Here is a 27,866-nt window from a genome sequence, read left to right on the forward strand (position 1 = left end):
AATAAATTAAAAATGTGAAATTAGGAGACAAGTTTGAGAAAATGATAGAGCGATATATTCCACCCAAAAGGTGAGCATATTATTAAATGGGGAGAATACAGAAACCTTTAAAATAATGAAGGGTGTTAAGACAGGGTTGTCCATTGTCACCTCTACTTTTCATCCTGATGCTAGAAATTTTATTGATTAGAATCAAACAGAATCCAGATATAAAAGGAACCAGAATTAAAAAAGAGGAATATAAAATTCATAGAAGACCCATTGGAGACAGGACATACTTTTATTTGAGAATTAGAAAAATATGGAGAAGTATCATATCTTAAAATTAACAGAGAAAAGACTAAAATCTTAACTAAGAATTTAACGGAAGAACAGAAAATAGAATTAGAAAGGGTAATGGGACTCCAAATTGCAAAGAAAGTCAAATATTTAGGAATATGGCTAACTGCAAATGTTCAATGATAAAATAAAATAACTATATGAAATTATTGCAACAAATAAAGAAAATTTGGAATTATGGGGGAAACTACAATTATCGTTATTAGGGAGAGTCACCGCGATTAAAATGAATATTTTACCCAAATTATACTGATTTCAGACAATCCCCATAAAATTAGACAATTTGTTTTATGGAACTGAACAAAATTACGTTAAAATTTATATAGTTAGGAAAGAAAACCAGAATAAAATTAATAGTGTTACAGGATAGTAGAAGTAGAGGTAGCTTTGGGTTCCCAGACTGGGAACTCTATTATAATGCGGCAGCATTGATATGGATCAATGAATAGATCAATTTGAGTAATAAAAGGATATTAACTCTAGAGGGTCATGATCTACAGATGGGGTGGCACACCTTTCTATGGGAAAAAAAAGTAAGAAGAAAACATATTTTTATAGACATTATATGAGAGATTCATTGGTACAGATTTGGAATAAAATTAGGAGAAAACATTACATGAAAATACTGGCTTGGTTATCCACTATGGAAGTGATGATATATCCCAACACATTGAATTTAGGCAAAATGATCAGATACAAAGAAATATTAGATAATCAGGTAAAATTAAAAACAAATCAGGAATTAAAAGAGCAGGGTATATGTATAGATTGGTGGCCATATCTCCAGTTACAAACCAGACATAAAAAGATGTAGAAAAAATTGGATTACATACTGAACTGCAACAATTAGATAAAATTTTAATAGGCCCCAAAGAGAAATTCATACGAAAAATGTACAATTATTTATTAAAAGTTGCTTTGGAAGAAGAAGTAATAAAAGGCTTTTGACAATCTTAAATGGGAGTTCATGATACAATAAATTAAAAATGTGAAATTATGATGTGATAGCATGGGCAAAAAATATTGGACATAATATAGATTTAGCAGATTGGGAAAATATTTGGAACAAAAATTACACATTAACAAAATCAGCTTATAAAAAAAATATGTACAAGATGTTTTATTGTTGGTATTTGCCACCAATGAGATTGGCCAAAATGTACCCTAACATGAATCCAACATGCTGGAAATGCAAATGGAACCAAGGTACCTTCTATCATATGCTGTGGTCATGCCCGGAAGCCCAACAATACTGGATGAAAATATGGAGATGGATACAAGAAATAGTGGAAGATCGAACAGAGTTTAAACCAGAGTTGTTTTTGTTGGGAGTAATTAAAGGGAAATATAGGAAAAAGATTAAATACATTTTATTACATATATTGACAGCAACAAGGATAGTATAGCACAATGCCGGAAACAAAATAATACACCCTCAGAGGAATTAGTAATTCAAAAAATTCTAGATTGTGTTGAAGTGGATAAATTGTCGTAAAAATTAAAAGATAAAGAAGAGTCTGAGTATTACAAAATTTGGGACAATTGAACAATAGAAATAAAGATAACAGAGTTAAGAAAATTATAGATATGAATGTATATAAATGTAGATATTTACATGAGATTGCTTTATATAATAATGATGGCACAGTACTGTTAATATTAAGGTTAAAACGTATAAAAGTTGAAAAAGAACAGTAAAAATTACTGGAAAAAAAAAGAACTCTGGAATATAATCCGTCAGGTCCTGGTTATTTGTATTCAACAAGATCAGACAGGTGTTCTCTCAACTATTTTTTTTTAACTTATTTTAACTTTTTTTTTTTCACCCATTGTCTCTCGCTCTTTTAACAATATAATTTCTTTTCATCCTCATTTACTTCCTGTTTCTCTTTATTTTCTGGTCCTTTCTTTTAATTCACTTTTACCCCATTCTTATTCCTCTCTATTTCTCATTCCAATTATTAACTTTTTCTACCTCCCCCTTTCAATTTTTCTTTTGAACTTTTTTTTAGCTTTTTCCCTCTCCTTTTTTCCATTTTTTGAACCATTTTCCCTTTTATTATCACATCAGACCACACATTTTTAATTTTAATTCCTTTTTCCCCCCTGCTTAAATAAAGTTGATCCCTTTGTTCTTCAAAGCTGGCTTCTTCTTTGTTAAACTCCTCCCCCTCTGGTTTACTTTGTTCTTCTACAAGCTGGGTCACCATTTCTAATTTCTGTAATATGTAATTACACATTTCAAATCTAATTTTCATCCCTTATATCTTGCAAATCTCATTTCAACAAATAATTCCTCCATTATTTCTCCTTTTTTCCTTTTCTTTCCTCTTCCTTAATAGATGTATTCAGCCCCAAAGTCCAGTATATTATTTCAGCCAATGTCTTTTAAGTTTATTTTCAACAATCAATGTCCTAAAGTCTTTGTTCCAGATCTTCAAGTAGGCCCTTTCCCAACTGTTTTCCGGGTGGTTCTAATTCAATATTTTCAAATATCTTTCCCTTTGTAGTATTTTATTGTTACTTTCTAGGGTTTTTATTTTTTATAATGGAGTTTTTTTACTTTCTTTTAAGTTCCAAAGTCCAATTTCTTAGAAAGACCAAGCACTTTCTTTAAAAAGGTCACTGAAGTTTTTCCTGTATTATCAAGTGGCGCTCTTGAGCCTTTTCCACAATCCACTCCTTCCTTAATTTTAACTTTCTTTGTTAAATATAGTACTTTTATTAAATTCACCAATTTCAATATTAGCTATTATTTTCATTTCAACACACTCAATTTCAGCATTTAGTTATGCCATTTAAGTGCAAATAATCCAATAGTTGTCCAGTTTAATTTCTAAACCTTTGTTGTGTTCAAATATTTTCCTTTAAATTTTCTCCTCCAAATTAATCCTATACAATAATTCAAGCCAATTTTATAAAATCCAATTTCCTTTTCACTTTCTCTGGTCGCAGCTTCCACACGCTTTCCTCCAATATAAGTCCAGTATGCCTGTCTAGTTCCCTGCTCTACCTTTTGAACAACAAGTTGTCGGATAGGTTGGTCAGAAACCTATTTGATTTCTCACTTGGTGCAGAATTAGTCTTCCAATTGTTATCAAGGTAATTGAACTCCCCCATTACTATTGTAGTGTGTTTCCTACATATATCTGTTAGTTGATTGGCAAAAAGTACATCTATTTTCTTCTTGTTTGGATGGCCTGTAATATACACCCATGACCATGTCATTCTTTTTTTCTTTTATATTGATGCATATGCATTCTAGGAAGTTTTCGTCTTCGGTTCCATGCATTTCTGTAGCAATGTAGTGGTCCTCTACATACTGTGCAATTCCACCTCCTTTTTTACGGGGTCTGGGTTGTTGTTTTTTTGAACAGCTTGTATCCTTCTATCAGTATGTTCCAGACATAGGTTTTCTCCCACCAAGTTTCTGTAATTGCAATTATATCATATCTACCTTCATATATTAATAATTCAAGTTCACTTTATTTCCCAAACTTCATGCATTTGTATATAAGATATTCAAATAGAAATCATGCTTATTCGAATATCCAAAAAGTGCTAAATGTTGCTTTCTGTTTCCCTTAGTATGAATTCAGTGTTATTTTTGACACAAGCCATTTGTCCGGGGAAGAAGAAATTCTTTCATTCCTTGTATCTGCTCAGAGGTAATACAGATTTCATATTTAGTTTCCATTGTTGCGGCACATTGGGACTATGTCTGTGACCTAACACATGACTTCTTTACATTCCTGGGATTGCATAACAAATGCATAGCCTCAGAAGTTAAATCAATACGTGGCAATTAGGGAAGAGTCTATCAGTGTCATATGCAGTAGGTTCACATTAAAAATAAATGCCAGTTTAGTTCTCCAAGCCACACAACACTAGATGACTGTACTTATCAGTTAAATTTGCCATACTATTCCACTGTAGTCATCACAGTCTTAAAACCTTCCCAGAAAATCTAAGACTAAAGTTCCCAGATTTCACAGCTTGTGTGGACAGGCACAAAATGCTGGCTGGTAATTTTGACAGCCCAAACTGATCTGGACAACCATGTTTATAAAGCTACAGTATTTTGGGACATTATGTGAAATTAAAACAGCATCTTGTCTAATTTAATGCTAATATCCCCGTATCAATAAATATGGGAACTTTTGGGACCATATTGTCCAAGATTTCCCGATATAAGAAACTTCCTTCAGTAATATGCTATTGCTCTTTGTTGATCCTAAGCAACTAAAGAGAAATTATAGCCTGGTATATAGTATAGTGCTTTGTTTCAGTATACTTATGTCAATGAAATATAATGTAAAGAGAATATAGTATTAAAAGATGCATGCTCCTTGGCAGAAAAGCTATGGCAAAGCTAGACAGCATATTAAAAAGCTGAGACATTACCTTATCGACAAAGGCCTATATAGTCAAAGCTATGTTTTTCCAATAGTAATGTATGGCTGTGAGAGTTGGACCATAAGGAAGATTGAGCACCAAAGAATTAATACTTTTGAATTGTGGTGTTGGAGAAGACTTATGAGAGTATCTTGGACTGTAAGGAGAACAAATCAGTCAATCCTAAAGGAAATCAATCCTGACTATTCTTTGGAAGGACAGATACTGAAGGTGAAGCTCAAGTACTTTGGCCACCAAATGAGAAGAAAGGACTCATTGGAAAAGACCCTGATGTTGGGAAAGATTGAAGGCGAAAGAAGAAGAGATGGCAGATGATAAGATGATTAGATAGTATCATTGATGCAGTGGGCAGGAGTTTGGGCAGATTCTGGGATCCCTGGCCTGCTATGATCCATAGGGTTACAAAGGAGTGGACATGAATAAGAATTGAACAACAACTAAAGCTTATTTTTAAAAGGCTATATTTTCCGTTCAGTTTCTCTCTGATTCTACCAAAAATTTATTAATGAGAGGTTTGAAAGAAGGTTTAAGTAAGATTATTTCAGGGAGCATATATATCATATTAAATCCAAAATTAGCTCTATTTGGTGCATACCGTTTGATTTTTATGAGTGTTCTCCAAGTATGATTAAGTTTGTAGTTAATAACTGAGTTTAGAAATCATTTCTTCATTGTAAAGAAAACCCAGCAAATAGCATGATTGGGAATGAGAAATGACATTAGTTGCAGGATCTGATTTGGGTTGGTCACTGGGACCTAAGGTTTAGTCTTCCAAGCTTTCAGTCTCATTCTGGAGCTCATCCCTCAGGGAATTTCTGTCTCACCAGAATATGTCCTGGGACATTTGTATTTGCGTTCATTCATAATGGGTTAATGCAGTGGTGGGATTCAAAAATTTTTACTACTGGTTCTGTGGGCATGGCTTATTTGGTGGCCGTGGCTTAGGGTCACATGACTGTGTGGGTGTGGCTTGGTGGCCATGTGACTGGGGTAGTCATATGACTGTGTGGGCATGGCTTGGTGGTCATGTGACTGGAAGGGTGTGGCCAACTCAATGTCACTCACATCAAGGGGTGCCTTGCCTGGCCCTTCCCCTCCCAGCCATTCCTTGTCACACCCAGCCTATAACATCTATAGTTCTATAAAAATGGTGGCCACCTTTTGTTGACTTTATTATCTACGTACTATAGATGTACTTTCATGGACCACTGAAAGGAGGAAATGGCTCACATGCTTTGCCCAAGAGGGTGATAGGCAACAGGTTTTTAGGGAGCTGCCAAAAGTGGGGGGTGTCAATGTATTTTCCAAAGCACCAGAAGGCAAACAATGTATTTTCCAAAGCAGGATGGAAACTGAACACAGAGAGAAGCAACCTAAAAGTAAGGAGAAACTCCCTGACAATGAGAACAATTAACCAGTGGAATTGTTTGCCACCAGATGTTCTGGATGCTCCAACACTGGAAGTTTTTAACAAAAGACTGGACAGCCATTTCTCTGAAATGGTATAAGGTTTCCCCCAAGGTCCCTTCTAAGTGCTATTCTGTTATTCTGACACCTTTCCCAGGATCTCTACTCAGAATTTGGCAACCTCAGTTTTCCTGCCCGAGCAGGAGGTTGGACTAGAAGACCTCCATAGTCCCTTTCAACTCTGTTAAACGCACCTGTATTTATGCTCTGGACTACAGACATGTAAACTCTGAAAAATACCTGGGCAAAAGAAAGGCAATAAAATCACTCGAGTTGTAGGGACAGTGTAAAATATTAATATATAATAAATAATGGAACAATTAAAAATAATAGCAATGAGATTTCTCTCTCCCCCTCTTCCTTCTTTTTTTCTTTCTCTCTCTCTTTCTTTCTCCCCCTTCCTCTTTCTTTCTTGCTCTTCCTTTCTTGCTCTTTCCTTCTTGCCCTTCCTCCCTTTCTTTCTTTCCTCACACACACACCTTTTCTGGGAAGAACTTATTGGGCAAACTCCAGAGCACGAGCAGCAGGACAATGAAGAAAGCAGCAGCCCCAGAACATCCATCTGCCCTCCCTTTCAAAGCACATGGGTGGTAGTGACAGTGCCCCGAAAGGCAGGGAGAAAGCGACTGAAAAGCCTTTCCATTTGCCTTCTCTGCTACACTGGGGCTGGGGCTGAGGGGGTGATGGCGATGGTTGGGGTGCCCCGAAAGGGAGGCCGGGAACTCCTGGGCCTGCTTCCCATAGCTGCGTTGTGGCTGCTGCTGTCCCCCACCTGCCCTTTGGACTGGCCTGAAAAAGATGCCCCACCGTGGCCTCCTCCCACCCGGAAAGTCCCAGGAGGTGGGGGGGAGGCCCGGAAAGGCCCCGGGGGTGGGCAAGGACCTAGCGTGATGCAGGCTTACTTGTGAGCAGGGCAGGCAGATCAGGGCTGCTTAGTTGAGGTGCAGGCACCACATGGGGAAGTCAAGTTAGGCAAGCCATGAGGGCCCAGCGTGCCACATAGGAAGGGAGAAGTGACTGAGCAGGGCCAGCGGTAGGGCAAGCTGCATGAGCGAGCAAGCATCAGGTTGGGAGGGCAACTGAGTGACTTGGGAATTGGTTTGGGGGCATGGCCAGCCAGAAGTCACTGCCAGTTCCGTGATTCAAGCCAAATTCTTGCTACCAGGTCGCCAGAACCGCTGAGAACTGGCTGAATACCACCTCTGGGTTAGTGTATAGATTGTAGGAATGTTCAGAAAAGCAAACTGCTTTAGATAAGCCCTGAATTAAAAAGAATTACATATGGAAAAGTGGAGAGTAGTGTTATGTAAATCAGCATGTTAAATGATTGATACTGCTAATCTTAAAATGGCTTATTTTCTGAAGTTCCCCATTTTATATATTCAAAATGGCTATTGCTTGCTCTGTTCTTGTATTCATTACAGTGGCATCAAGAAGCTCTCCATTTGAATATTTTCTTAGTAATTTATATTGTACCTCACTTTACCTCACTGGCTACACTTATTGTAGTAATAAGTTCACTTGGGCCTCCAAATATGCTTTACTTGCAGCCAAATTGCTAACATGCAAATTAGGAAAAAGCAAACAGATTTGAAATAGAGATAATGAATCAGTTAACCACCGTTCAGATCAATGAAGGAAAGCAGAGCATGCTCTTCATTCATGATTTATTAAGATCTGCCATACAGTTCGTATGTGCAGAAAGTTTGTGTCACTAAAGCTGATAACAGCTTTAAAAATGACCAGTGTATTCTCTTAATCTTTTTCATTCTGTCATGACTTAAGATGTAAGATAGAAACACATTTTTCAGGTCCCCATCAGCCTAAATCAGCCTACAGTTTTTTAGGTTATATATGACTTCTTAAGCCCTTCAGCTGCAATCAAATTTAGAAATCATGCAGTTTATATATCATATCATGTACACTAGAGTTATACTTGTCTCTGATGATACAGTTGGCTGCAGATGTTATGACTAGACTTCTTTATAATATGTCTTATGGCAAGAGCCAGATAATCTTCAAGATGAGATTTATTTATCTCATTCGTGCATGAATGTAATTTAAAAATAGCTTTCAATCATGCCTGTAAAATCATTCTTTACTGTTCCCATCGATGAAATAACTGTTGGATAATTTTACTCAGAAGCCAGATAAATTTAATTTGATACTGAGGTTTTGCAGATAGTTCTCCTCCCCACCTCATCTTAGGCTTCCTTTATCCTAGTTTCAGATTTCTTCTGAGCTTGGCAGAGACAAATGTTTTGTGCTCTAGGGGATATTTATTTATTTATTTATTGTTGTCAATTGCTTACAAAATAATAGGTATAAGTAAAAACATAGTTAAGAATACATGGATACATATGAGAAAAATAAAAAATAAAAGAAATAATAGGATAGAATTGGTGTGCTTATGCACGCCCCCTACAGACCTCTTAGGAAAGGGGTGAGGTCAATAGTAGACAGTCTAAGATTAAAGTTTTTGGGGTTTGGGGAAGAAACCACAGAGTCAGGTAGAGTATTCCAGACATTGACTTCTCTGTTGCTGACGTCGTATTTCCTGCAATCAAGTTTGGTGCAATTAACCTTGAGTTTGTATCTATTGTTTGCTCTTGTGTTGTTATGGTTGAAGCTGAAGTATTCATTGACAGGTAGGACATTGCAATCTTTGATTTTATATACTATACTTAGATCGGACCAAAGGCGGCTTAGTTCTAGGTTTTCTAGGTCTAGAATTTCAAGTCTGGTGGCATAAGATATTCTGCAATGAGTAGAGAAGTGGAGAACTCTTCTTGTGAAATATTTCCAGAACTTTCTCAACTGCGTTAATATCAGATACATAATGTGGGTTCCAGGCTAATAAGCTGTATTCCAGTATTGGTCTAGCAAATGTTTTGTATGCTCTAGTTATTAGTGTAATATTACCAGAGAAAAAGCTACTTAGATTAGGTTAACCACTCTTAATGCCTTTTTGGCTATGTAGTTACAGTGGGCTCTAGCACTTAGGTCATTAGAGATGAGTACTCCAAGATCCTTGACAGAGTTTGGATCATCAGCAAGGTCTTGACTATTCAGCCTATATTTTATTTTCTGATTTTTTTTGCCAGTATGTAGGACAGAGCATTTATTTGTTGAGATTTGCCACTTGTTTGACCATTCTGATACATAGTCAAGGTCTTTTTGAAGGGTAGCAGTATTGTCTGTGGTGTTGAATAGCTTTACATCATCAGCGAAGAGAACGCAGTTGCTCTTGATATGATCACAGAAGTCATTTTTGTAGTGTATGAAGAAAGTTGGCCCTAGAACACTGCCTTGGGGGACATCACTGTTGACAGGTACAGAATTTGATAGGACACTCCCAATTTTGACCCATTTGTTGTCTGTTTGACAGGAATGTTTCTATCCAGTTATGCAGGTGTCCAGAGATACCGTAAGATTTTAGTTTTATGAGTAGTTTATCATGTACCACTGAATCAAAGTCTTTACAGAAGTCTATGTAGATTGTGTCTATTGCTTTGCCCTGATCGGGTTCTGTAGTCCATATGTTTTTGCAATGTAAGAGTTGTAGATTACAGGATAGTTTTTTCCTGAAACCAAATTGTTTATTAGAGAGTAGGTTATTTGTTTCTAAGTGGAGGATGATGGAATGGTTAATAATTGATTCCATGACTTTACAGGTGATGCAGTATAAAGAGATTGGTCTGTAATTTTCAACTAGTCTGGGGTCTCCCTTTTTGGAGATGGGGATGACCATGGCTTGAGACCATAGTTTTGGCAAGGAGCTGGTCCTGAAAGATTTTTCAAAAATTATGCTTAGAGGTTTGGCTACGGTGATGGATAGCTTTTTAAAGAAGTAGGCACATATTCCATCCGGTCCAATTGATAGAGATGGTTTTAGATTGCATAGTGCTTTTTCAACATTGTCTTCTGTAAAATCGATATGTATTAGATCATTGTAGTTGTCTGTGGTTCATCTAGGAAATACTGGGCATGATCCATTGCTGTTTACAAATACTGAGCCAAAGAATGTGTTAAAGAGGTTGGCTTTAATAGTGTTGTTGTTGCAGTCTTTACCATTAGGTCCTTTCAGGGGTGGGATGGACCTTGAGTCTTTTAGTTTGTTGTTTACAAAATTGTAGAAAGCACAGGTGGAATTGGTGCGAAGAAGGTTATTTTTTGTTTAATGTGATTATTGGTGCATTCAGTCTTTATCTGGTGGCATAAATTTTTGTATCGGCTTTTGAAGTTGGCAACGTGAGCAGATTTGTTTTTCCGCCAAAGTGATTTCTTATTGGATTGAAACTTCCTTATTGTTATGGGTAATTTGTTTTTTCTGGTTTTGGGAGTTGTTTATGGTACATATAGTTTGATGAGTCTTTTGACTTCAAGTAAAATTTTTTCTTCTACAGTATTGCATCCAGAGAACAGAAATTGCCAATCAAGGGATGTTTATAAGATCATCGTTTCCTTTTTTGAAGTTATAATTCCATCGTTGTGATGATTTTTGTGTGGACGTATGTTGAGACAAAAGTGAATCATGTTGTGGTCACTGTTGGAAAAGGGTTCTTTAATTTGTATTCCGTAAATTGAATTCAAACTATTGCAGAAGATGAGATCGAGGCAGTTGTTAAGTCTAGTGTTGTTGGTTACTAGTTGTTCTAGTCTCAGATTTGTTACTGCATTGTAGAAGGTTGCATGTGTGGGTTCAGTTGTACATTCGTTAAGGGTCCAGTTAATATGAAGTAGATTGAAGTCACCAAGAAAGATAAAAGTGTGTGAGCAGGATGCTGCCCATGTTAGTAGTATATTTAGCTTGTTTGCATGTTCATTGTCATAATCAGGGGCTCTGTAACATAGAAGAACCAAAATGTGATATTTAAGGACAGTTCACAGATGATGGTCTCACGAATAGCACACTCCTGGGTAACTTGGATGTTTTTTAGATGTAGGGACTTTTTATAGAAGATAGCAACACCACCTTCTCTACGGATTTGATGATCTGATTGGTAAACATGATAGTCTATTACTGTGGCAATGGAGTCAGGGAGAGATGCTTTGAGCCATGTTTCACAGACAAATATAATGTCGAATTTAGCCGTATTTAGTAAGAGGAGAAATTCAAGTATTTTATTTACAAGGCTTCTTGCATTGAGTAGCTTGCATTTAAGGCCAGTTGTGGTTGGAATAGAGGTAGTTAGGGGGTGTGTGTGCCTAGTTTTGAATGATGTTGGCTTGGATGAGGTAGGGTTGGATGCAGAGTTGTGGGTTGTGTGACTTTCTATGGATGCAATCAGCTCTGTAGTCAATGTATAGGTCCTTTTCTCCATTGTCTAGATAGTTTATGAGTTCTGCGTGGAGTTCACAGGAGTGGATTCTTTGCAGTATGGATAAGTCTGGTCTTGAGAGAAGAGAGAATTTAAACCAACTCTCTCCATTTAATATAGAGGCTTCATAATGGGTGGCACGGAGTGTGTTGAAAACCATAATACATAGTGCACATGTCTTATTACTTTAAGTCATAAAATAGTAGTCCTATTTGCAAGTAGACATAGGAAATGATGAGAATCTCATAGGAATGATCATTGCTACTGGCTACTGTTTTGTTTCTTTATTATATTGAAAGTAGTTGCATAAAAGGGGAAAGTTTTGTATTTCCTCTATTTTTACCTAGTATAAAATCCACATGTCTCTATATTTAAAGATAAAAAGCTAGGCTGCTATATAGAACAGTTTTCATTTGCAGATACTAGTGGTTAGGCAACCTGATGATTTATTTACCTCAGTATTTTTATAAATAAATATTTGCCTGCTGAGTTTGGGCACTAGCCTCCCATTAGGGCACTAACCCTAACCCTCTCATATTGCATGAAGCAAAATACAAAGATGATAGTTAAGACTCTGAATATATCATGAATATAGGAGGAAGACAAATTCCTTGTGTGTCCAATCACACTTGACCAATAAAGTATTCTATAAAGAATTCTATTCTATATTCATATAGTTTCTTACTATAGGAATAGTAAATTCTGTCAAATTCTTGACCTTACACATTCAAGTTATGTAAGTGTGTGTATTAGATTTTTTGTCACACTCAAGAGATTTTTAAGTTACAATTTCAGTAATAAAATATCAATAATACAACTAAAAATGAACAAAGGATAAACAACTTCCTATCAGATATAAATTCATAAAATGATTAATTGGTTATATACCCGCAAGTTATTGTATAGATTTTCTCCATAATGCTCTATCCCTAACTTCACTTATCAATTCTTTCAATCATGCACCCATTGCCCCTTGCTGTCTCTTTCCTTCCACTCTTCCCAGCATTAGAGCCTTTTCCAGAGACCTGGGTGTTTGAAGAAGATGAAGTGTAAAACAAGTTATTAAAACCAATAAAAATGAATGGCAACATCTATAAATCAAAGATTCTCTTAAACATATAATCAATGTATCAATATATGTATTGTTAGACCTCTGCTTTAAGATGAATCTGTGTTAACTTCAAACTGCAGAGACTCATCAGAGCACTGATTCAACTACCTTTGCATTCTAATCTCCAGTTTAGTATTCCCAAATCTATTTATTCCAATTATTTTTAATTTATATGCCACCTATGTCACTATCAGATGACTCTGGACAGCTGTATTCAACTGCAATCCCTATAACTTCTTAGTCTTTGGACAAGCTGGCTAACTGAAGAAATCTGGACTGGGCTGACTAGCAATGGTTTACTGAAGATTAGGTAGGGGATTTATCATCCTATCCAGGGATAATGAGGACTGAAATGAGAAAGTAGTACAAAATGTGGTATCATGGCTATTACCAGCAATAAGTTTGAGAAGCTGAATTACGCTAGACTGGAAACACCTTGACTAACTGTAGTTTGTTGCTGGCCACAATGTAAAATACCAGCTTTGATTTACAAAAGTTATTTCCATACTGATCTATTTAGGACTGTCACTGGAAGTTCAGTTCACATTCCATTGCCAAGCAATGGGAATATATTTCAAGTAATGGGAATGGAAATATAGTTGAATATATTTGATAATGGCAAATATATGTAGATATGTAGCAGACCCCAAAATTTAGATATATAGCAAGGATTAGTTCTGCCCCCCAAAAGTCTTCTGCACGTCTAATTAAATAAAAAATAAAAATTTACAAAATCTTGAAATTGTAAAACCTTGTGAGGGCCTACACTAGAATGTTTAAATTTGTATATGTTAGCAAGATTTTGGTTCTTCTATAAAACTTAATGAGATTTCTCTATAATGCATCAGTCCATTTGGAATGGGGAGAGAGTACTTAATCTAATTGGTCCAGCCAATGGTCTCTTAAGGATTCCCAATCCTGGTTGATATGAAGGCCGGTGCACTGTAGTAGTTAAGGTGCTGGTGAAGCACCAGGAAGAGTTAAATTATAGTTCACCCTTAACCATAAAAGCTCACTAAGTGACTTGGGATAGTTAATCTCTTCCAGTCCAGTTTAACTCACAGAGTTGTTTGGGTGGGGGAATAGAAGGGAATGGTATGAATATTATAATGAGCTCCTGGATGAAAAGGCATTTTGGTATATAATATCCTTGATTCTCTTGTTTCCTGCAGTGGGAACATGGAACACAATCTTCAAGACAATTCTGTCATGTTGACAATTCCCCTGATGCATGAAGTGGATTCATCCATCACTGGGTACAAAAATGATCATTTATTTTTCTTTTGTTTATAAACAAGGCTACGGATATATCTCTTTTTTTCTAATAATTTCTCAGACAGTAATATTAGCACTGATTGCTGTCTTTCTCATAGAAAATTACAGACTAAGATGATTTCTTAGGTTGAGTTAGATATTTTGGTTCAGATCCACTAGACCAAGGTTTAGGTCAAATGTTCTGGGATAGTACACATCAATGCTACAGGCCTGTCTGTTTAATTTTCCATAACTACCTGTATATTTTTCTCTGTTATGTGACAACAGTACTTAGGAAAAAGATATCAAGTTTCAAAAAACTATTAGGAGAAGGAACTAATTCATGCAATTAAATAAAATGATGTCATGGTCACATTCTTACATGTTCTGTCTTTTCTTTCTTCAGAACAGTGTCCCCTAGTTCTTTTATTTATGGCGAATCAGTGGCGGCATCTCAGTTTACAAAGCTGGAAGATTTTGAATGCCATTTTCAGGACTTAAATTTTACTCTTCAGGTAAAAGAATTATGCAGCAGAGCCATGTTTGCTAGTGGGCTTATCAATATCCCTGGGATTTTGCTGAATATAACGAAAAGAGGCCAATGGATGTATGTTCTTTGCTACAGTGCAATAAATGGTCTAGGACTCTGTGGTCCTTTTGAAATGCCTTTTTTAAAGTCAGGCCTACATTCTGTCTTTGATTGGCATGCTGAACAGAGGTCATCATAAAAGAAAATATTGTCACCGGAACAAAGAAAAAAGGATCCTGGCCTGAAGAAAAAAATGAAATAAAATTAAGTATCTGCAGTTGCTAAATATTCCTTCAACAAGAAGTAAGTTCATTAAGCTTGTATAACTTACTTTTATATAGATACATTTGTACTGGTGGTGGGCAGCATTTGGATCTAAAACAGGCAAGGTATAGACTTCTTAGTGCCTCTTTAACTGAAACAAGTATTTTTCTATCTATTGTGTAAACCTAAAAGATGTTTGATTTCTGTACAGAACAACTAATGGACATGGCAGATTTGAAGCATCTTTGTCACCTCACATTTTCATAATTCACATGTCTCCAACCCCCCAAAATGAGGAAATGGATTACAAGATGTTATTCTGGTTGATGATTAGCAAGATTATGGATTTAAGGGTTCAGTGCCACTTAATTATTTTCTTGATATTATGGGCAAAGCATTAAAATAATAACAGGTTGGATAAAGGTTGTGATTAGAAGGCACCCAGGATTTAGGATAGGATAGGATAGGATAGGAGCCCAGGAATTTTTTTTTCTTTTTTGTTTGTTTGTGCAGCTGATTTTTCCTCCAAAGGCCATGCCATGTCTATTTTTGTTGTTGTTGCAATTTCAGACATAACCATATAGAGAGTACTTTCTTAGGGAATGCACATTCTAAATACTGTACCCTTCCTGGAATACATTGTAGGGTCAAGGATCCTTATCATTGATAGTTTCAAGGAGTATGTTTTTCTTTTTAAAAGATGCAAATTTATTGCCATTATTAATACAAAGGAAAGTCTATCAAGCTCCATACACATTTCTAGGATGCAAGACAGAAATAATAATAAAAATGAAGGCCTACTAAGTACTGGAGAGACCAAACTGGCTTACAAGAAAGATCAAACAAAGGATACCAAAGAGACATGGCAAGGCAAAGTATTATATGGCCAGTACATTAAAAAAAAACCAAGCAAACAGCTAACACCAAAACTTGATAATGGCTGAAACTTCTGTTTGAAGTAGCGTTGAGAACGGCTTAGAAATTAGCAGGCTCCACCAAGTCCTGTGAAATCCAGCTGGCAACTGCTGTCGGGAGACCCTCTGGGGTCAAAGCCTTCTTGTAGGGCAAAGAAAGGAGAGGTGCTTCATGGACCAAAGGAAACTCGCAATTTCCTCATTAGGTCAGAAGCAAGATCTCCTGAGTGGCAGCCGGGCTGACAGCCATTTTTGGCAGTTACAAGCTGGGACAACCGGAGCCAAAAGATTTCTGCTGCAGTGGTGCATGGACAGAGCATTGAAACTGGATGAGATAATTTCCAACTTTTACTTTAAAGACTTGATTTAAATATAAGAATTTTAAAAAATATCCTCCAAGCGCTAAGGAAGTGACAATTAAACACATGGAGAAGATTAAAGATTGAAAATTAAGAGGCAAAAGGATGTCCAAAGGAAGCTTTAAAATATAGAAAGCCTGGAAAAAAGCAAAACAGTTTGAAAGGTGATTTTTTGGGAGAAACTCTTTTTTATTTGTATTCTTAAACCCCCTGGATTTATGGAAAATCAGCTTTTTTTGACATACTGTTTAATACTGGAACTTGGAAGGAGAGCCATCTACTGGAAGAAGAGGAGCACTACAGCATGAGAACTTTCAATGAAAGTGACGAATGTTTAATATACATAACAGAAGAAAGTAAACAGAGCCTGGAAAGTGGCCTGACCTTGACTTTATCTTAGAAGGTGATTTGGATATCTTGAACCACTGGGTGAGTTTCATCCCCTTCTTGAAGATTTTTAAGATGAATTAAAATGCTAATAATTAAATTCTATTGAAACTGGTTTTTGAACTGAGGACTTGAAACATTGAAGAAGACATATTAGACTAATTTGGATTTGGACTACTAATGTTATTTGACAGAACATCATATGAAAATTAAGTAAGACTTGAAAATTTGGACAATTAGGAAGACAAATAATTGAAAAATCAAAAGACTGTAAAATACTAAAAGATTTTTAAAATTCTACACTTTGGAGATTTGGAGATATAACGATGAGATTGATTAAATTTTACTAATAACTGGCTCTGTGGGAGTATTTAAATATTGAGAAGTTGAAACTATAGAAGTATATTGAGTAATTTTTATTGAATTGTAATAAACTGGTTTACCAGGGGATAATAAGAGATATGAAGAAATAATTTTGATGCTTAAAAACATACATGAAACATTAAAGAAAAATAAAGAGACAAGGGAATTGTCTAATGATAAAGAAATGAGTGTAGAAGCCTCTCAGTAACTGGCCGGGGGTGGGGGGGGAGAGATATTCAGAAAATAGATGAGAAATTAGAAGAAGCAGTGGAAGAGAAAAATCAAAATGAGATGAAAAAAGATAAAGCTAATGAAGAGAAAGGATTAATAAGTTGTGTCATAAAAATAATTCAGTGAAAGAGGAACACAGACAAACCACAAGCAATAAATCCTACTTTGAGATCAGAGGTTTATTTCATGAGCAGTTTGGAACATGAACAGTCATCATAACACAACTTATATCAATAACTCATTGCAATGAGGTCTGAGTCCGGCAAGGAGTGGCCATGACCTGAACACATCCCAAAACATCCTTTTTATACTTTTCTGCATGCATTTCACAACTTACTTCTCTGTTCTTTCTTACTGTGACAGACAGTCTCCATATATATCCGTGTATATCTCAAACCTCTATCCATCAGCTACTTTCTGTCCCCTATTTCTCACGGTTTTCAAAACCATGTACTTTTCAAAATCACATTTCACACCAACAGCTCAGCAGGATTACAAATAATTCAGGTACATTTTGAAATCATCCTGTCTAAAACTGGTTCATGTCTCTTTTATTCTGGGGTCTGCTATCATCCAAAGGCCTTGTTGATTCTGATAGAATAGATCAATAGCCTATTTTTTTCTTCCCACAATAGGAATCAAATAGATAACTCCTTAAAAATTTATAATAGGACAGAGAAAAGAAAAAAGAAAAATCTCTTTAAAAAAGAGAAAAGTTTAGAGAAAAAAACAAAAATATCTTTTTTAGAAAAGGAAAACTTATGGATAGATATTCAAAGGATGCAGCATAAAGTGATAAAGGGCAACCAAAAAGGAATACTTATTGGGTATAAAAACATTACAAAAAGTTATAAGATTGCAATATAGAGAAAGAAAAAGGTGATTAAAAAGTTAATAGGTAATGGAACCCCAAAATGATTAAGAGATGGATAGTAATAAAATATATTAATAAAATGGAAAAGTAGAAAATATAAATAGGGAAAATAGTAGCATATATACTAATCGATAATAGAATTTATTATATTTAAAAGTAAGCTAAGGGTAGAAGGTAGAAGTTTAGGATTAGGTAATTTAATTGTATTATTAATATTACTAGTGTGTTAAAATATATTGTGAATTTAAAACTTTTAAGGATTAGAAATTGTGGGGATTCTGAGATATTATCCTGGGATTGACTGCATCTTGTAACATTTTGTCTGATTAATACTTCTAGATATTTGGGATATTGAAAGTATGGTGGAATAATGAGTAATTTTTAAAATACTAAATATAAGTGACTTAATAGGAGATAATAAATACATGGTGAAAAGAAATGTTATTTGTGTTTAAATGAATTAATGGAAAAATGAGAAAGAACTATAAAGAAGTTGGAGTTGGAAGATTAGGATTATATATACTTATTTGTGTTATCTATTATCATTGTTAGTATTGTTTAAAAAGGTCATTGACCCAGTCAATGCACTGTCCACAAAATATGTAGTGTGAAAGAAAACTAAATAAAACATGAATTTTAAAAAAAACTGAAGAAAGAGAAAGAAACTGAAGAAAGAGACAGAGGGGCTATTTCTATCTGCACAAGACCAAATTTTAAGAGCAAATGCATTTAAAGCCAGAATTTAGAAGATAGCAACATTAACAAATGCTGTCTCCACAAAGTAGGTGAAGAAGCAGTGGACCACCTACGTAGGTTCTGCAAGAAAATCACATAGACTGATCACAAATATGGCATTGCAAAGTAGCAACAATGGTGCATTGGAATATTTACAATATCATTTGCTTTCAAGCAAGAAAAGGTGGGCCCACAAAATGGACAAAGTAATAGAAAACAAAGAAGCTAGAAGATTCTGAATTCAAACAGATAAGCACTTATTAACAGCAGTTAATAAGAAAAACAAAGTTTGGGTAATAAATGGAAGTATTTGAAGACAGTAGAATAAAAGAGAAGGAATCACAAAATATAACGATCTGCAAATAGAGCTACAATGGCTGTAGCAAAAGAGAATGTCAATAGTGCAAGATACCTTGGGTGCAATCCCAAAACATCTGGAGCACCACTTGAATACCATTGGCATTGACAAAATCCTCATCAACAATTGCAAAAGGCAATTAATTGGAAGAGCTTCCATCCTGCGTACCATTAAACAACAACTTATCGAGATCCTTGGGAAGGATTGGACAATTAGATAAAAATATCAAATCCAATCTAAACATTTAGCTGACTGTGTATCACCGAAATGATGATCAAAAGAAAATGAATATGAAAGGCAACCACTGTCCAGAAACCAGACCATGGCTGCATCACCAGCTGCCACACACCACAACCCCCAAACCAAGCAAACTGGCACACGCCATGAACACATAGCCAGGCCTCAAACTCGGAGCCAAACCAAAACCCGGAACGTCACATCACAGCCACCTGCTCATATCACATCATGGAACTCAGGAGGTTACACCACGAAACATAAGGATGTCACAACACAGCCAACAAACCAGGAGATTACAGCACAAGACCCAGGATGTCAAAACAATAGAACTCAGAAGGTCATCACACAGCCAATTACCCAGGTCATTACAACACAGGAGACGGATACCTCAGCCACACATGCTTCATTTTATTTATTTATTTTTATTTGTCAATTGCTTACAAAATAATAGGTATAAGTAAAAACATAGTTATGAATACAGGGATACATATAAGAAAAATTAAAAATATATAAAAGAAACAATAGGACAGGGACGGTAGGCACGTTGGTGCACTTATGCACGCCCTCTACAGACCTCTTAGGAAAGGGGTGAGGTCAATAGTAGACAATCTAAGGTTAATGTTTTTGGGGTTTGGAGAAAAAAACACGGAGTGTCAGGTAGAGTATTCCAGACATTGACTTCTCTGTTGCTGAAGTTGTATTTCCTGCAATCAAGTTTTGTGTGATTATCCTTGAGTGTGTATCTATTGTTTGCTCTAGTATTGCTTTGGTTGAAGCTGAAGTATTCATTGACAGGTAGGACATTGCAATGTATGATTTTATATACCAAACTTAGTATACTCAGACCGAAGGCGGCGTAGTTCTAGGTTTTCTAGGTCTAGAATTTCGAGTCTGGTGGCATAAGGTATTTTGCAACGAGTAGAGGAGTGGAGAACTCTTCTTGTGAAATATTTCTGGACTTTCTCAACTGTGTTAATATCAGATACATAATGTGGGTTCCAGACTGATGAGCTGTATTCAAGTATTGATCTAGCAAATGTTTTGTATGCTCTAGTTATTAGTGTAATATTACTAGAGAAAAAGCTACTTAGATTAGGTTAACAACTCTTAATGCCTTTTTGGCTATGTAGTTACAGTGGGCTCTAGCACTTAGGTCATTAGAGATGAGTACTCTTAAGATCTTTGACAGAGTTTGGATCATCAACAAGGTCTTGACTATTCAACCTGTATTTTATTTTCTGATTTTTTTTTGCCAATATGTAAGACAGAGCATTTATTTGTTGAGATTTGAAGTTGCCATTTGTTTGACCATTCTGATACAAGGTCTTTTTGAAGGGTAGCAGTATTGTCTGTGGTGTTGAATAGCTTTACATTATCAGTGAAGAGAACGCAGTTGCTCTTGATATGATCACAGAGGTCATTTATGTAGAGTATGAAGAGAGTTGCTCCTAGAACACTGCCTTGGGGGACACCACTGTTGACAGGTACAGAATTTGATAGGATGCTCCCAATTTTGACCATTCGTTGTCTGTTTGACGGGAATGCTTCTATCCAGTTATGCAGGTGTCCAGAGGTACCGTAAGATTTTAGTTTTAGGAGTAGTTTATCATGTACCACTGAATCAAAGGCTTTATAGAAGTCTATGTAGATTGCATCTATTGCTTTTCCCTGATCAAGTTGTGTAGTCCATATGTTTTTGCAGTGTAAGAGTTGTAGATTACAGGATAGTTTTTTCCTGAAACCAAATTGTTTATTAGAGAGTAGGTTATTTGTTTCTAAGTGGAGGAGGATGGATTGGTTAATAATTGATCCCATGACTTTACAGGTGATGTAGTATAAAGAAATTGGTCTGTAATTTTCAACTAGGCTGGGGTCTCCCTTTTTGAAGATGGGGATTACTGTGGCTTGTGACCATAGTTTTGGCAAGGAGCTGGTCCTGAAAGATTTTTCAAAGATTATGCTTAGAGGTTTGGCTATGGCAATGGATAGCTTTTTAAAGAAGTAGGCACATATTCTATCCGTTCCAATATATAGGGATGGTTTTAGATTACACAGTGCTTTTTCAATAATGTCTTCTGTAAAATTGAGATGTATTAGATCATTGTCTGTGGTTCAACTAGGAAATACTAGGCATGATCCATTGCTGTTTACAAATACTGAGCCAAAGAATGTGTTAAAGCATTCTTACAAAAAAGCCAGCCAATCTGCAAACATTAACTCCATCAACCAATGAAGAACTGACAACACAGCCAACCTCCCCACCAGTATATATAGGGAGACGGCAGCTCCGATCACACTTTTTTCGCACAAGCACGAAGCCGAAAGCACTAGCCTGAAGATGGCAAGTGGGACCTCGTCGAAAAGTCGCCAATATACTCTCAATCTTACACGGGAAAAGACCTGAACATGCCAAGAACACGCCATATATCACTCTATCTTCTGTCTATCTGTCTGTCTATCCATCCATGTATATCACTTATTCAAATACGCACACATATCTAACTGCCCTATTTTTGGGGGATAACCATTAGTTTGAGTGCTCTCAAATGAGATTCACCAAATGTATGTTCTGAAGCTTTACATTCAGATTAATAGTTTGCTATAGAATATGCTCCCTTTATCCTTAACATGGGTTCCATAACATGGGGGCGTGGGGATTCATTTTCCTATTGTCAGCCATTAAGGGTTTGATAAAGTTATGGGCTAACCACAAAGATAGCTGTCTTGTCATGCATTTTTGAAGCATGTACATATCTCATTTGTTCCTATCTTTTTGAAGGTCTATAATGCTGGGCCAAGTACCCTTCCAGGATCTTTCGTTGACATTTCAATTCCCAATCGTCTCTCAACTAATGGAGATGATATGTTTCATATTCGACAGATGATGGTAAGATAATGTGCAGCCTCTTTTTTGTATAGTATTAGTGGATAGTAACATGTATAGTGATATATGCATGTCCACAGACTTGCATTTCAAGATGAAAGTATGATCTAATGCAGTGCTAATTTATGACATTAAAATGCTCATGGGCAACAATGAGAAATGTGAAGAAGGGAGGAAACTATTCACTTGAATCATGAACAAGTTCAAATCCATTGCACTGCAGCCTAAATAGCTTTATAAGTTATTACTGATGTTTCTTTGTAAATTGCTACTTATGTCAATGTTAGCACAGTGGCTACAATCTAAAACTGTTTTACATGAATAGGAAACCATTCCTACTTGTATATGTCCAAAATGCTTTCCTTATCTTGGCCCTCTTGATTTCTTCTATGTGGTTCCAGAATCTTACTAACAGATGGAGAAAAAGGATCTGGAAAAAACCCACTGTATAATCAATGTTCTATTCAATCTTCTATTCTTCCAGGCCAGTGTGTTTCAACAGCTCATCCAATTTACTCCAATGAGAAATATCAAATGTTGCCATATAATCAGGTGATATGTGAACCAAACCTAGTTTATTATCATGAAAGAAGAAATGTTGTTGCCATTTAGGTAGCTTTTCCAGTCTGTGAAATTGTTACAATATTGAAGCACTCTCTCTCTCTCTCTCTCTCCCTCTCCCTCTCCCTCTCCCTCTCCCTTCTCTCATGCACACAACACACCAACCAGACAAAAGTAACCTTTCTGCAGCTCCTCTGGACTCTTTTCTTCTTTGGACTTTCCTCTCTGGACCCTCTAGAAGTCATGTTAGAGGGCCTAGAGGGCCCTGCTCTTGTGCACCACAGGACCTTCTGAAAATCATGTCAGAATGCTTGCATGATTTTCCAACACATCAGAGACTGCATGAGAACAAGGTCTTTCTCCACAGTACTGCTGCGAGAGTCCAGGCAAGGGTTAACTCCTTCTCCAAGCTGATAGGACTGAGTCTGTCAAAGCTGTGTAGACCCACCTTTGTTGCTAGCCTTCCCCAGCTTTCGACTCAGTCCCTCACTTGGACAAGATGTGTCTCCCATTTCTCTTCAAATTTGAAAGCTAATGGTCAACAGCACATTGGATTTCATCAATTTTCAGCAGGCAGGCTCCCAGGCAGTAAGGTAGAGCTGCCGCTGAAGCTGGCATGATGGGCTTTGGCCTCATTCTGCCTGTCATTTCCAACACAGTGGGCTTTGGCTCCAGGCATTGAAGGTTGAGGCTTTGACACAGCACAACCAACTATTTCAGTGTGGGAACCTTGACTCAAGCTACCGAAGGCTGCAGTGGCGGCATCTCATCCAATTGACATTCTGGTATGAAGAGCTTTGGCTCCAGTCTGCCAAAGGCTGTGGAGGTTAGAGCTTTGCCTCGGGCCGCCAAGGGCTGTGAAGCCAATGCAAAGACAGTGGAGAGCCTTGCTCACAGTGCTGGAGCCAGGCTGCAGGATCTCCAGCAGTGAATGGGGGCGACAGAGAGGGCGAGCGTAGCTTCTATCAGCGATCATCCGAGGACTTGCCAGAGTGGTGCAGAAAAGCGCAGGCGATGCATGGTAGCCAGATTGCCTGAAATACTGGGACAGTTAGTCAGCAGGGCCTGTTATGTCTGCTTATGGAGAGGAATCTTAAACAAGGGGCATTGTGTACTGCTTAGCCTCAATAACATGGAGGAGGCTCGGGCTGGGTGCAGCCACAGCCAAGTGGGCCCAGTGGATACTCCAGGGGATGCCAAAAGCCCTATCGGGATTTCTTCAGCTCCCAAATTGGCACCTAGAGGTGCAGCTGCAAAGTTAAAAGTAAAAGCTGTAGCTTCTAGGAAGACTTCCAGGGCTGAAAAAAAGGACTCTAAAAGAAGGCATAAGGCCTTAGAGAAGCTTATCAGAAAAGGACAGAAAAGCAGAGCCAAAGATCATCCCACTCTATGGAAGCAGGTTTTTCCCACCAGAATGTTGCACAGCAGTTGGAAGCAAGCCAAGTAGCTGGACCCAGCTCCCAGACCTTGTCACCAGATGGTGCTGGAGAGGAGGATTTCTTGGCTTCACAAGACAACTGCAAAACCTACTCCAGTTTCCTGGCAACTGTGTTACCTGTAACAGGTGATTAGAAGCAGCCCCTATACAGCCAGAGGGCTACTGCTGAGACAACATATACTCCCACTGCTGTGGGCCTACACCCAGGGGAATCAGCTGAGGCTGATATACCCCTTGCCATGAGGGATCTGATATCCAATGTCATTAAACAAGGGATATCCAAAGGCCTTCAGCAGTTCAGATAGACTTCCTCAGTGTATTCTAATTACCCCAGGCTCCCAGGGCCGGCACAAGCAGACCATGATTAGGACTTCCAAGAGCCCTATTCCCTGAGCCACTCCAGTCACAGCATGTCATCGTTTTCTGGAGAGTGTGAACAGAGAGAACAAGACCTCTCTGAGGACAAGGATCTTAAGCTGGGCCAGCCAGCACTCACAGGGTTCTTTTGTCCTCCCTATTTAAGTCCTTGTTATTCAAGGCCAAAAACGCAGTCCACTTGGGACCCAAACCCAGTGCAGATCCAGCCATGGAAATACTGGCTCAATGTGACATGTTGTTCTCTGAGCCAACTATGCAGTCAGAAGTGATCCCTTTGCCCAAATTATTTTTAGATGCAGGCAGTGGACCTCGCCAGGATCAGGCCCCGTTCTTAGTACCAATGATCAAAGATTTTATAGCATGAACTCAGAGATGGACAAGGCCCTCCAAACTTCTACAGTGGATGATCCGTGGTCACATTGGTTTCCTCCTCTGCTATACCAACTGAAGCAGAGAAGACATTCAAGAAAGAGGACAAAAAGGCTGAGCAAATTCTCCAACAGTCTCATCAAGCAGAAGCCTGGGAAGTCACAGCTGCCTCTTTCTTTACTAGGGTTTCTCTGCAATGGTTACACCACTTGCAGGAGAGAGTGCCCCTTGGGGATGTACATATCCATCAAGACATTAACAAACTGGTGGCTGTGACTGAATTTTCCACAGATGTCAGGTTCCACTTAATGCGGCCAGGTTCTCTTCTAAGGCAATGGCATCCTCAGCTGCCCACCATCTATGGCTCCACCATTGGCAGGAGGACCCCAGAATACAGTGGAACCTGGCATCTGTCCTTTTCCAACTCTCTTCCTAGTGGAATCCAGGGATAAGAGGAAGATCCTCCCTTCTCTCTCCAGACGTACCGACTTTCATTCCTCACCTTTTCAAGTGGATGAATCCAGTTTGAGTTTTCAATGCACTCAAAGGCTCTACTGGGCGCGGGCAAGGATCAGCAGCTGGATTGTTCGGGTAAGAATAGACAACAGTTTCAAAGCAAGTGGCCCTTTTGAGGTAGGGGGACTTGTCCATTTCAGCACTCAAAGTGACTGCAGACCCATCCCTCCTATTGGAGGACACCTGGCAAATTTTGCCAATTGATATGAGGAGATTACTACAGACACCTGGGTTCTACCGACAGTGAGGTCGGGTCTCTCCCTTGAATTCCTCTCCACACCCCTGAGGTTCTTCATTCCCTGTCCAATCTCTCGGGATTACACAAGGAGGGTCCTCATGGAAACCACCATTCAACATCTATGGGAAATTTGAGCTATACAGGTGATTCTGGTGGAACAACAGGGGAAGGGATTCTATTCTCAACTCTTTGTGATAGCAAAGGCCTTGGGGGATGGGAGGTGGAGGGCAATTCTAGACCTCAAGAGATTTCCACAGACGATTCAAGATGCAGTAACTGCAATCCATCCTGCAGAGCATTCAAGAGGGTAACTTCCTCACATCCACCGACTTGACAGAGGCTTTCCTCCACGTCCCTATCTGGCTATCCCACTGCTGGTTCCTCTGTTTTTATTACAAGAGCCAGCATTTCCAATATCGGGCTCTGCCATTCGGCCTATCATCCATTGCCAAGGGTGTTCACCAAGCTGTTAGCAGCTTTGGCAATGTACCTCCATGTCTTACCACTGCAGGTCCAGTGTTACCTAGATGACATTTTAATCCAGTCGTCCTTGGAACTTGGCACCAAGGAATTACCTTCAGATTACCATTCAGGTTCTGCAGGCCTATGGGTTTTCCATCAACACCAAAAGGTACCATTTTTCTCTGACTAACTGCTTGCTCACCTGGGAGCAGTAATAAACACAATCCTGTGCGAGGTCTTCCTCTCCCTGGACCTCCAGGCAAGCTTACAGGCCTTGGCAAGGCAGATCCAGAAAGAGCAGATAGTACCTTTGCCCACCTGTCGTGGCTCCTGGGCAAGATGGTGTCCTATATCTCCATTGTCACATGGGCACAATTGCATCCAGGTCACTGCAATGGTTCCTCTTGCCATACTAGAGGTCCAGCAGGAGGCACTCCTTGCTCAAGGTCAGGGTACCACAAATAGTGATTGGGTCCTTAGAGGGTGCCTGTTCAAGGAGCAGGGTGCCTTTGTCTAGTCTGTCCTGGATGAACTCCAGAACCTGAGCGATCGACACCAACATGGGATCAAGTTCTAATCTAGAGCACCAGGTGCAAAAAAATCCTCCAAGTGGCATCATAAATCTGATTGATTGAAGGCCTCCTAGAGGCTTGTATTGTCTGAATAACCCTGGAGGAAAGGTTGACCACCCAGAGGGTGCCTGTTCAAGGAGCAAGTCACTTGATCCTAATGACCGATGCCAGCCTCTTCGGTTGGGGAGCCCATCTTCAGTCAGCAATGGCGCAGGGTCAGTGGACCCAGGAGGACAAGGGCCAGAACATCAATTGGCTGGAGTTGGGGGCCATTTACCAGGCCCTCAAGCAGTTTTCGAACAGTATGGCAGGAAGACATGTCCTCATATTGACAGACAATGTGGCTGTCAAGGCCCACATCAATTGCTAGGGGCAGACCCATTCCAGGTCCCTCATGTAGGAGGCTGAACATTTGGGCCTATGGGTGGAGGGACACCTTCTGTCCTCAGGGCAGAACGTATCTCGGGGGTGTGCAATGAGCAGGTGGACTGGCTGAGCAGAGCCAAAATTTATCACTTGGATGGGAACTTGCACCCATCCCTATTTCAGGAGATGGTGGAACGATTCGGCCTGCCAGTCATGGACTTGTTTGCCACTCCAGAAAACACACAGCTGCCCAGGTTCTACTCCAGGTTCGCCACACCAGGGGCAGAGGGGGTCAATGCCCTCTGAAGCCAGTGGTTTCAAGGTCTGCTATATGCCTTCCCTCCTTTTCCCCTCATACCCAAGGTGTTCAGGAAGGGCACAAGTCTTACTCCTGGCTCCTCATTGGCCTAGGAGATCTTGGTTTGTGGACCTGGTCAGCCTGTCAGTGGCTCGGCCCTCAGAGCAAGATCTCCCTCAGCCAGGGGGTCCTGGTTCATCTGAAGGAACAGTGGCTCCAGCTGACTGTCTGGTGCTTGAGCGGAAATCTCTGAGGCAGGTCAACCTTTCCTCCAGGTTTATTCAGACAATACAAGCCTCTAGGAGGCCTTCAATCAATTGGATTTATGATGCCACTTGGAGGATTTTTTTGCACCTGGTGCTCCAGATTAGAACTTGATCCCATGTTGGTGTCGATCGCTCAGGTTCTGGAGTTCCTCCAGGACAGACTAGACAAAGGGCATTCACCCAACACCATCCATCAACAGGTGGCAGCACTGTATTCGATCTTGTCTTGTGGGAAGTTCAAATTCTGCACACAGCACCCAACAGTGCACAGATTTCTCAAATGGGCTACAAACCCATGACCTCCTGTGGTGCACAGATATCCTACATGGGACCTGTCTAAGGTTTTGTTGTCACTGACT

At 38.6% G+C, this 27,866-nt stretch overlaps 1 protein-coding gene across 1 annotated transcript in view; it reads left to right on the plus strand.

Moving 5' to 3' along the window:
- ITGA9 (integrin subunit alpha 9) overlaps nucleotides 1–27,866 on the plus strand; it is a 496,160-nt gene that overhangs the window by 307,906 nt on the left and 160,388 nt on the right. The window contains 4 exon segments of the mRNA XM_087917165.1: nucleotides 3,928–4,007; nucleotides 13,827–13,910; nucleotides 14,315–14,423; nucleotides 21,939–22,046. Coding sequence (XP_087773291.1) covers nucleotides 3,928–4,007; nucleotides 13,827–13,910; nucleotides 14,315–14,423; nucleotides 21,939–22,046 — 381 coding nt within the window.

This window comes from Pseudonaja textilis, chromosome Z (assembly GCF_049901715.1).
Source record: "Pseudonaja textilis isolate UNSWEBS1 chromosome Z, rPseTex1.2, whole genome shotgun sequence".
NCBI lineage: Eukaryota > Metazoa > Chordata > Lepidosauria > Squamata > Elapidae > Pseudonaja > Pseudonaja textilis.